The 12,164-nt window shown below is 42.4% G+C and overlaps 1 protein-coding gene across 1 annotated transcript in view; it reads left to right on the top strand.

Annotated features, from left to right (window-relative positions):
* The window catches only part of LOC119656877, a 528,228-nt gene that overhangs the window by 415,916 nt on the left and 100,148 nt on the right, over positions 1–12,164 (top strand). Inside the window, exon 10 of the mRNA XM_038063542.1 lies at positions 1,590–1,720. Coding sequence (XP_037919470.1) covers positions 1,590–1,720 — 131 coding nt within the window. The remainder of the gene's footprint in view (positions 1–1,589; positions 1,721–12,164) is intronic.

Here is a 12,164-nt window from a genome sequence, read left to right as displayed (position 1 = left end):
TCCTCTTTGGACAGTGCGACGATAACTGCCCTATTAATAAACTTGTCAATGATAGGAAAATAGTCCCTTTTGTGATCGCTGTAGCCTTCCAGCGGGGATGATCGGCACAATTATTCTATGGTGTTCATTCTCCTCCTTATCCCCTTTATCCTCCTCTCTCTCCGGCGGTACTGCTGGCATATCAAAGTCTACTGTGAATTACTACCCGGTTTCAAATCAGGGTGATCGTTGTGCTTTTCCACCAGGGTTTTCTCGCTATGGGAATACCCACAATTTCACAGGCCATAATTTTTTAAGTGGGAATGCCTTCTGCTCATGGATACCCTTTCCATGTCTCTCCCTCATGCGATAGAATTGAACATTCAAACTTTACTAAACCACGTCGATGGACCGTAGCTTTTTGAAGGTGAGTTACCAGCACAAGTTTTCATTGAGATTGAGGAGGGTGAGCATCCCCCTCCGGCAAAGGGTTCAAAATCCAACCTTTGCCGATCTGAAAACTACTTCTTTTAAAGCACTCAATAAAATTTTCATATTACGTCAGCTAAAGTAATATTCACTTAGTATTTTCCTTTCTAATTGAAAAAGAAGATGAGGACCATTAATATTTTTATGGCTTTCTAGAACCAGTTCGATTTCTCCTTATCTGAAACGATCTCCATATTGCCTGGAATATCCAAACATGAATATAAGGTGACGTTTCAATTAATTCAATTCATCCTTATCTGACTTTGGTTTTAGAATGCTTATTGTCCCCGGTCCTGTTGGAGAAATTACATTCAAACTTTACTTGAATTTTGTCCTCCGAAAGCCGCAAAACATTCAAGGAATGTAAACGAATTTAAGGTAAACTTCCTACGTCATGTGTGGATAGTGAATAGTGAGCATCTTTAAATGTGAATTTGGGTGTACTTAAAAATTCTCTCAAACAAATTAAATGACAAGTCACAAATAGGAAAGAAACTCTATCAAATTGAAAATGGCAGGTAGGAAAAACAAATTAAACCCCTTCAGGCTAGGCCATTTGAGGCTGTCCTTACTATGGATTTGAATTAGGGAGAAACCCCTAGTATTTGGACAAAAGCAACTAAAGGTCAAACACGTGACCATTTAGGTTTATTATCATTCGAAGATGCCCAACAAAAGATAGTAGAAAAATTCCCTTCCTGGAAAATAAATGCGCTCATTTCAAAAAAGATATCTTTCTTCGCACCATCCGGCATGCTTACTAGTGTTAAATTGAAAAGTCGCCATTATTCTACGAACGCAGCCCCTAAAGTATTCTCTGTGAAATAAATTTGCCGCTCGCATTTACATCATACTTTCTACTTTCTCCCATCCCAATGCAAATCATTATCACTGGGAATAGCCAAAAAATTGAAATTTATCTCTTCAGAAGGTTGTAAAAATGTCAACGGCTCATTTCCCCACTATCAGCTCGCACATTTTTTATTCCTTTATGTGGGCTCTTAGCAAACAAACAAAAAAACGGGCGGTAAAAGGACCCATTCACAGAACGATGTGGAGAACTGCGATTGCAATAATCATTGTGATTTATTTATAAACATATATATTTTTTTATATTGCAGATCCGCCACAAGTGACTCTATCATTAGGCTCCACATTGAAACCGGACGACATAAAGGAGGGTGACGATGTCTATTTCGAGTGTCATATCAAAGCCAACCCCAAGGAGCATCGCATCATATGGTCCCATGATGTAAGTAAACTTCAATTCTTTAAGGATTCGCTTCTTATAAATATATGTATGCAGTGTTGAGAGGAGGCTGGGACACATCCTTGCTACGGCGAACCGGGTGGCAAGTGACGGTACTGCCAAGGCATCCGCTGTGAGGCGATGTTGCACGGCACATCCTCGAGTGCTCTCCTTGAATACATTATTCATCATTTAAAGTGGAACTTATATTGCGTCCTCCCTTTTGAATAACACTTCTAAATTAGATGCTGAACGCTTCCGTGGTGTAAGTGTTGATAGCAAACCATGCTTGCCTTCCCGTCAGCATTATCATTTTCGCTGGGTTGAGGAGAATGTTAATGATATGGTGGCATTAAAAACCATGGTAGCGATATTTTGACGCTAGTGCAAACCCACTGTAGTTACTCGTGTCTTTCCACCGAAGGCGCTTAATAGTATAAATGAATCAACAATGGCCGCATGAGTGGGTTTCTTCTGTACAATAAGGAGTAAGGATACGATATAACCACGTTCAATTCCATCTGACTGAATGGTTTCCCCATCAAGCCTGCCCACGTTTTACATGGCTCTGCATCCTTGGATCTGTACAACTCAGAATAGAACATTCCCCATTCTCCGCTCTCTCCATACAAATCTATCTTTTGCTGGTACATTGTCCTGATTGAATCCCCCGACCGCCAGGAGATACAGAACAGAATTTAATTTAAATAGATACGAAGACAACTCGAGTCATTTGTCGTCTTACGTCCAAAACAAGCTACCACGCTTCAGCACTCCCGCGTGGTCGGACTTGATTCTCGATTCATCGCTTAACGCCATTCCGGAGCAGTCTATGACGCAGCTGGTGACAAGTTAACACAATTCACCATTAATCGCCTGGGAGCAATTTATCGTCCTGACGAGTGAGAGGAGCCTCCACCGTAACTAAGGCTACCCCTAGATAATATGGTCCAGGATTTCGTCGGGCCTGGAGGCATTCATATCTGTATCCTATCCCTCGTTAAGTGCCATAAAGAATTATGTCACACCTGAGTAAAAATTAAAATTGACGAGCGTTTAGATAGCCGAGGAAAACAAGTGGATTGTGTTATTTACATAATAAGCAGCGCAGGAATTTTTATTTGGACTGCTTTTTGGGGTTAGTTGAGCGCAAGTCCCATTGTAGGAATTTTATAGGTCAATGCGAGGGATTTGGAGCTTTTATCACGTCGATAAGTGAGATGATCTATGAGATGGATAACTGTCAGCTCTATTCACTGTGCAGACTGGAGGATGATGCAATTACCCATTTCGTTTATGCTTATGTGTATAAAGGGGGAGGTGTTAAAAAATACGGCGACAATTTTAAGTAATACTGACGGTCAAGAGGAAGAGGATGATACTTATGAATACGGCAGCGCAGACAATGGAAGTTTAGACCCAATGAAAATAAGTGGTTCGATACGAATTGTTAGTTGGTTTGTGGAAGCAAAACTGCTCACAAACTGGAACGAATCTCGAGAAACATGGGTGCTAGATTCTACTGGCCATGCCGACATATGCTAATTCGCCGCACAAGCAATTCTAATGTATGATTCTGTTTCATTTAGGAGCGATAATCTGTACAAGTTGTGTGGGGATTGCGATTTGTGTCATAATTGCATTACTTTTTTTGCGTGGGGATGATCAAATGACTACTCTGGCTTGAACAAGGAAGCTGCATTGCATCCTATAACAACTATTATGCGTCTCTTACCAGTTACAGCGTATCTATAGTGACATAGTGTGTCAAGCGGACCTATACCCGTCAAGAATTTTAATATGTTCCCTTCTACCAAGTATTTCAACTTGGCATCTGATATTAAGTATCCTTCATAAGTATATGCGATCCTAATGGCGACAAACTGGATGATTGTCAAGCGGTTGGAGGGCAGCCGCATCGCAATCTGCATTGAGGGCGTTGAGTAGTCCTTTGATCATCTTGGAAACATTTCAGGAATGCAGATACCGTTTGGAATCTATCTTTACATTCAACACAGTGGAAATATTCTGGGTACCTGGTCACTGTGGCGTAGAGGGAAATGACATCTCGGATGCTTTAGCAATCTAAATCTCCCCCATCCCAGACCCGGAATCAGAAATTGGAGTATCAGTAGCAGTGACTAAGACTATCTTCAAAAACTGCGAACAAGCGTCCCACAATGAAAGGTGGCAGAACCTAAACGCTGCTAGACACACCAAACTTTTCCTGTCAGAACCAAACATGCATACCTTAAAGTTTATCCTGTTGGTGAAGTTTGAGCATTACTTTGTGCGCTAGGGTTCATATCCGCGAAATAAGTATCCTGGACTATTAAATTCCTGTTAAGTTCGCTCAGTATAGTTCCCTCAACCGTTCCTGTTCATTTTTGAAAGCCATAGCCACGAACCCGTTTCCGATTCCACAGAAGGGTTCCGGTCCATGTAAAGCCGTCCCTGCTCCCTTTCTACCAAATTTGTCCATTGCCTATTTGCCTTCCAACCCAATATGGTCTGGAACCTATAGCATCCAGACCTTATTGTGTGAGCCGAGCGTATTCAGTTCCTCAAGGCATTTCCATACCAGTTTGGAGTTCACCTGGTTGAACTTAAGTGCCGCTTCGCTGCCGGTCAGGATAGGAATGCTTTGTCCCGTATTGTTCCTTTGGAGGTTGAAAGAGGCATGTTTGTCTACGGCGTACGTTTCTGCCTGGAATATGCTAGTGTGCTTACCCATTGGTTCCAAATACATTTTTCTTTAACCAACGACCCCGGTGCCCGCTACCTCCGCGGAGGGGGATCCGCCAGTGTCCAAGTAATCAGTTGCTGATTTTAGCCGTATGGCTCCCAGTTCGCCCTATTACTCGGACGTATTTTAAACTTCTTGTCGAAGTGGAACCTAGTTGTCATGCTATCCCTTGGTAACAATAATTCGGAGTACCACCTAGAAAGAATATGAATCTTCCTTTGATTTAGACAGCTTTCCACCTCCCTAATCTTCCCGGCCATCCTAAGATCGCCCTCCTTGTCTGTATCTGTATGGGAGTGGAGATATTCCCGAAAGGAATATCCAGGGATGTCGTTAGGCAAGTTAATATTACTCCACTGTTTAACTCCTTGGCTGTTGTGCTGAGTCTGTTCTTTCTTCCCAAAGTAGGTAGATTACTATTGCAGTCTGTGTCCAAAGCAGTATTGTCGAGGCCCAACCCCATTTTTTCCTACTATGGACTTGGAAGTCACCATTGACCTCTTAGCTTTACGCCAAGTGTTTCCAACATGTATATTCTAGAGTAATTATTGGTCTAGTCGAATTCCCAAATATTTGACCTGTATTTCTCATTACAGCTCCCTGCCATGTAACCTAATGGATCTCAAGTATGACGGTTGTGGCTGGAGTAATGCGTAGCCCTGCCTTCCAGCTTGGATACTATTACGTGGGCTGTCCTCATATTTGCCCCCAAAGGATAAAGCAATGTCGTCAGTGTAACCCTGGGTTTTTATTCGAGTGTTTGTTAGCTCTTCTTCAAATCGGAACCAACAACCATACTCCACAGAAACAGTGATAATACGCCGCCACTGTGGACAATCTTGAGTAGCATTCCAGACAATCGAATTTGCTTACCACCCTTGGAAGAAACTTTGAGATGATGTCTTGCCCTCTGCAGGGTAGTGCTGGGAACATCTACTCCGGATAATTTCGGTGGTTTCAAGGTTCTCACTACCTACCATACTATAGCTGATCGTACCTCTTTTTTGTTGTTGGGGTGCCGAAAAGACTTTTACCGCCTTCTGCGGTGTGGTATCACATTACTATACGCATTACTATACGTAGTCAGTACATTTTTGTACTTTGCCTCCGATTTGTTTTGCCCGATTATGACTAGATTCCTGTTCCACGAGGGTACATTCCTTGTTGACTTAACTGTCTTAGCCGGATAGCTGGCCTCATTTGCGTCAATGCGACTTTGTTGAGGTTTTCCTCCACTGTTTCCAATTGTTTCTTCTAGGATTTCTTACTGTTCTTTTCACGCCGGATCAGAGAATTCCATAGAGTTACGTCTAGTAGCTCTTTCCTAGTTCCACGAATGTTGGAGTGTTTCCTATGTCATATATCTCTAAGTTATTGCTACGGATAATATTCGATTAGGGTCGCTGATTCCCCAAACTTCGTGATGGATGTTAGTATCGCAGTTGAGGAGAAGTGGTAGCGCCCTTCCCTCGCAGAACTACACTGGATTAGTGACTAGCTCGGATAGAATCCAGATGTCGTTTTCTAGGACGCAGCTCAATTGTGAGACTCTCTCTTGGGTTCTCCCCCAGCTTCTATTGAGATTTAGAAAGCCATAAGGTCTCTTATCAGGAACTCTGAATGACATACTATATACACTTTGAACTACGTTTAATACTGATGCAAGCTCTTAGTTTTCTATAAGAGGAGACCTCTCACATGGCGGTTTTCACTAATTAGCTGCCCACTTTGAGTCCAAGTCTATGTCGTCCAGTTTCTCCTCTTCACTGGGCAGCAGATCAACTTCGCTACTTGATCCTGTTCTTTGGGGCTCTATAACTTCCGAGGTTACTTGGGGGACCTCGGCAGGCTTTCCATTCGATATCTCCCCCGAAGTATCTTTCCTCGACTTCGCTTCCGCTAACGAAGATTCATATTTTTGTGAATTATTAAATTGCCTAATTCTTCCGGAAAATAGGAGAAGACGGCTTGGCAGAGCGAAACTTCAGCCGCAAAGGCGAAGAACTATAGGCTTGCCTGTCAAAACCTTCTCTTCCGCTCCTGCTGGGAAAAGCGAAAGAAAGGGAAGCTGGTGATGTAAATGCAATTGGTCCTGTTCCAGCATGCTGGAACATTGTGCTCCCAGCGGACGACAACAGAAGGCACTGCGTAGGAAAGCGAAGTTTATTGGGAATGAGGACATGGGCGTTGCTACAGAACTAAATGTGTTGATATCCAGAGAAATCAGACACAAGAAAGCGGAAGGTGAGGACGAGATCCACAATGGACGTTGCAGACGTACCAGTTTGTGGCGCTTTTCATACTAGACTACACATATGTTTACGAACCTAAAAGGTTAACCAAATTAACCTCCATTAAGCCAAAGCTTCTTCCTATCTATCTATCTGGCGGCAAGGCTGGCAATGTTGTAGGAGTGTCCTTATATATTTCTGGTTCATGAGCCATGGGTTCATTTTAATAGAATCTGTGATATTGGATCGGTCAAGATGAAAGATCCTTGAGATCGAGGGTCTGCGTTCTGATGTCAGAAATGAAAAACTAAACATGCTAAGATAATTCCGTTCCTAGGAGCTCGTTGCGGGCAACTTACAATACCAGGTTAATGGTAAGAGGTGGTAAGGTTACAGCATATTTGTTGGGGCAGTAGCAAATGCAATCATAGAGGAGAGAAGCTTTGTGATTTTATCACATGCTGGTCTGATGACCGCGAACGTAGGGTGGAAGGTAGTCTTCATAGGCTATACTAACCCAGAATTGCGGTGTGTTTAAGTGGGTATTGATTGCTACCTAACAATAGAAGCGACGAAATGTTGTCCTCAAGAAGGTGTGCTATCGCCACTCCTGTGGAGTATACCGATCAAGTCATGACTATGGGGATGACGTGGCTATACTGGCTGTTGGTCGAGATCTCGGAATGGTATGTAGAAGTATATGACATGCCGTTGGTTTGATTGACAATTGGTGTCTCAGGCATGGAATTTCAGTAAATCCAAATAAAACCGCAATGGTTTTGTGTTGCCTTGCACCCTCCAAAGAAGTGAAATATCTGGGAGTTATTTTGAACAAGAAGCTTCTTTGGAACAAACAGGTAGAGATAAAGATCAAACTAGCTCTCACAGCTTATGATTTATGTAGGCGGACCTTTATATCGACATGGGGACTTAGGCTTCTAGTAGTAATGTGAATATAGGTTACTATCATTAAGTCGATGTTCGCTCATGCATCCGTTGTGCGGTAGGTTGAGGTGAAACAAAAGAGTTTTCGGTGTAAATCAGCAACATTGCAAAAAAAAATGTGTATTACCAGTGCCATGAGTACGACATCCAGCGCAGCTCTAAATACATTACTCAAGCCTTTAGATTCGTTTATTCAGAATACTTCAATGAAAGTAGCCAGACTAATTCGACCATATTTACAGGGAAACAATTTTTGTGGGGGCACAGATCATTGGGAAAGTTTTTAATAGTAATCGTTGGCGCAACAGTCCAGTCACGATAAATCCCTCTGCCACCAGTGCGATTTGAACCGCGACATTCTGCTACGATAGCCCAGCGTTATTACCACTTGAGCCATCCGGAGAACTGGAAGAGTCATTGGGAGAACTAAATCCAGTTGTGACAATGTCTTCTGATTCTCGGAATACATCTATTTGGTAGAAGATAAGAAATTATCTTGAAACGTAAAGGAAACTGTGACGAAGCAGAAGAATGTGTGTCAGGATATACTGACATCTTCTACACCGATGGGTGAAAAACAAAACAGGTTTGTGGAGAAGGAGTTCATCTCTCGAATAAAAACGAGAAATGGACTTTTCCTTTTAGAAGATATGCAATTCGCGACAAAGTGGGCTATTGACGAACGATTGAAGGGCAGGCGCATCGCAATTTGTAGCGATAGTCAAGCTGAATTGAGGGTATTGAACAGCCTTTCGATTACTTGAAAAATCGTTCAGTAATATTGAAATCAATTGAACACTGTTTGGAGAGCGAATACGGTATAACTCCTCTGGGTACACGGTCTTTGTGGTGTAGAGGGAAATGAAATCTCGGATCCTTTAGCAAAATAAGATTCAACTTCCCCCATACCCGGACCGGAATCAGCAATTGCAAAAGCAGTGTCAATAGCATTGAATAATTCTGCTATCAAAAATTCGGAACAAGTTTTCCACGACAGCTGGAAGAGCCTAAGTGCAACTAATTACACCAAAATTTTAACATCAGAACCGAGCAAACCTATGGCAAAGTTTACCCTGTCGAAAAGCAGGAAAAATTGCAGATGTATTCATATGATAGAATCCTGACTGCCCATAATTTACTAGCTGGACATATTTTCAGAATAGAAATTCTTCAAAATGATAACGTGTCCATCCTGTAGTAAGAAAGCAAGATGCATAGAACATTTTCTATGTGAGTACCCCGCCTATGGACATATCAGAGATCAGGTTTTTGGGTGCTGATGTGCTCCAGCTGGTGCGGGTAGCATCACATCCCCCAACGGAAATCCTGCGATACATAAATGAATACAATGGACCACTAGAGTCTAAGTGCTCATAGGCTTTGCCTACTTCATGCACTTCCATACACCGCTCCCGCAGTGTTCCTGTTTCTCTTGTTAAACTTTCATGTCGAAAAGTTCGCAAAAGCCGCTAATTCTATCCTATTATTAGACGTAATGTTTTTACCCTATTGTTATCAAAGTTCTGTTTAAAGGACTATACTCCATCAGCTCCTGCCAGGAAAAATTATAATTTCGCGGCTCCACGAAAAGGGGCTCTAATAGGCCTTGCCAGTACTATGTTCTGTGCTCGACTTTGCTGTTTCGGATGCGGTATATTATTATTATTCTGTTATGGGAAAGTCGCATCACGTCCTTAAAGAACTATTGTGCCCCTTTACTGGTTATAGTGTACCTATTGATCATAGCGATACCATGACCGTCCGGTTGTGGATAAAATCCGGCTCAATAGGTGACGGTAGGCGGGTCACTTAATCCGTATGGATGAGGATGATCCCATCCGGAAAGTCTATAAGGGCAATATCTATGGTAGAAAAGAAGACGAGGCAGACCCTGCCTAAGATGGAACGATGGCGTAGGTCAGGACGTCAGGCAGTTTTTAGGGATATGGAATCGGTGGACCTCGGCGCAAAACCGGGATGTCTGGAGTTCCTTATTAAGACAGGCCTAGACCGGATACCGGTTGTTGCGCCGTCGATGATGATGATTATTGATCATAGTATCTCAAGCAGGTCTATAACCATCAGGAACTTTAGTATGTTCCCTACTTCCAGATCTTTCAGCTTTGCATCTGGTATTAAGTGCTCTCGCAGATGCCTTGACCTATTTTGCACTGTCCCAAGACGATGTTTCGTCATACTCCTCACAACACTTGTATGCGGTGTCCTTAGATATCCCTAGCTTCCCTCGATGATAGTTCAGCCGGCAATGGACAGTGAGAATTCCCACTATGATTCGGAGGTTCTTTTTGGTGAGGTGTAAGCAATCCTTTGTGCGCATGGGCCCGTATCCCCCAATAAGCACCTTGGACTGCTTCATCTCTGGTAGGCCCGCCCAGTATAGTTCCCTCAACCGTTCCTCTTCATTTCTTAGAGTCATAGCCATGAAACCGTCTCCGATTCCACAGAGGGGTTCTGCCCCGTTTAAAGGCGCCCCTGCTCCCTTCTTGGCGTCCGCTGCCTTCCAAACCAGCATGGCCTGGAACTCAAAGTATATAGACCATGTTGGACGAGCCGAGTGTATTCAGTCTCTCTAGGCATTCATTCCCACACCAATTTAGAGTTCACCTGGTTGGACCTAAGTGCCTTGATCGCTGCTCGGCTATCGGTGAGAATAGCTGTGTTCTGCCCCCTGTAGTTCCTTTGTAGATTAAAGGAGGTACACTTATATATGACGTATATTTCCGCATGGAATATGCTAGTGTATCTACCCCCCTGCTGTATATAGTTGACTAAGCAATTACTGACTTCTTGAATTATTCGATATCCACCAAGAGGCACAATCCTTTCTGTCGCTTCCTCCTTCATGTAGTATTTTTATGATGGATAAAAATCACTCGACTTGCATAGTTTGTTCTATTGATTTGACGTTTTTAATAATGTGACCGAATATAAGGAACCTAAGATTTTATCTTGTGTTGAAACACAACGAAGCTCCAGTGTCAAGGAATCCTTCGGCTTTTGATATGACCGCGGAGTAAATTAGGCCATGCACTAAGTCCTCCCCGTCAAAATATCTAAACAGTAAACTCTCAAAGTACGAGTATGTAGTCAAAATAATCCTCAACGTTACTTTTCATACGAATTTAGAAGTGGATTTAATCAGGACACTTCCCTCATGATTACGTTGCAGTAATCCTAGCAGATTCTGTTGCTTATAAAACCTTAAAGACTTAACTGCCGCGCCACTACCGTTGCAACAATGATAATGCCAAATGCAGGGAATTATTTCGCTCGCGAGCAATTGTTCTCCATATTCTTCCCAACCCACATATTCGCACATAAGTAAGTGCTGAATAAGCATAAAGTCAAAAGTTTAATTGCGTTGCATAATTGTGTACTTGAAATTAAACAATTCTGCGACAGCTCTTGGTAACAAATTCGCTAATGGTTGTAGTTGCGACAGTTATAAAGCACTTTGTATAATTTATGCAACCTTAGCATTGACGAAACTCTGTCGCTTCCCCAACATGAATCCTGGCCGTATCCGAGCGCGCTACTTGGCTCCTTCAACATGCACTGTCTGTGTCATCAACAACAATGTTAGCAAGACCGTTAAGCGACAATTTTATTGCATTCATATTTGTAATTTGTGTACATGTTAATTTCATCCCTTACTTCATTGTAGTTGGGAGGGCGCAAGCATAAAAGTGTTATCTGCTTAGGGCCAGTAACAAAGCGAATAGTCAGGGATTCACTATCAGGGAAAAAACTCCTACATATGTTTGGATGTGTGTGCGCGCGAGTCTAGATTAAAGGAGCCAAGTGCCTGGGAATTTAACTATGTAGCACGTAATGCTATTCCTGGGAATACAATTGTAAAGGATATCATAAAACTGAAATTCATACGCTTTGTACAGTGTTGTTGGCACTTTCAGCTTGATTACTGGAGTTTGGCAGCTCTAATTTTCACATAATGCTCTGTGGGGAACAAGGATATTGTGAAGCTCCGCCGAGCTTGCTGGCATGTGAAGGCAGAACCGAATGCAAAGGATAAAGCCTCTCACGGTCCGCGCTTAGATTTGAAACGGCTGCATAAAAGTCAGAAAATGGATGGATGGGGGTTGCTGGTTTCTGGGTAATCTTAATGAAGCGGCGATGTATGTGCGAATGTATAGACATTTAGGGAGGATACAGAAAAAGTCTCTGGTACATCTCTGTTGACTTCTAGGTGGAATGTAGCTCGGAGATTGTGGTTTTCTTGCGGTTAGAGTTCTTCAAATCAGAAAAATATCTTTTTAAAACGTAAAAAGATAGATGACACATATTTTAAGGGGACTCCTTCAATATGCCTTCAACTCTACTTCAAACCAACGGATTTCCAAAACGTTCTCTGTACTGAATGACCACCAAATGCTTGCTACCAGCCAAACACCCCGGAAAAGGATTTTCACAAAAAAGAATTAAAATAAATCTAGATGCACTTCTAGAAAGAAAGAATTCTAATTACAAAACTTTTAATATTTTC

This window comes from Hermetia illucens, chromosome 5, assembly GCF_905115235.1.
Source record: "Hermetia illucens chromosome 5, iHerIll2.2.curated.20191125, whole genome shotgun sequence".
Classification (NCBI taxonomy): Eukaryota; Metazoa; Arthropoda; class Insecta; order Diptera; family Stratiomyidae; genus Hermetia; species Hermetia illucens.
This window is presented reverse-complemented; position numbering and strand designations above follow the sequence as displayed.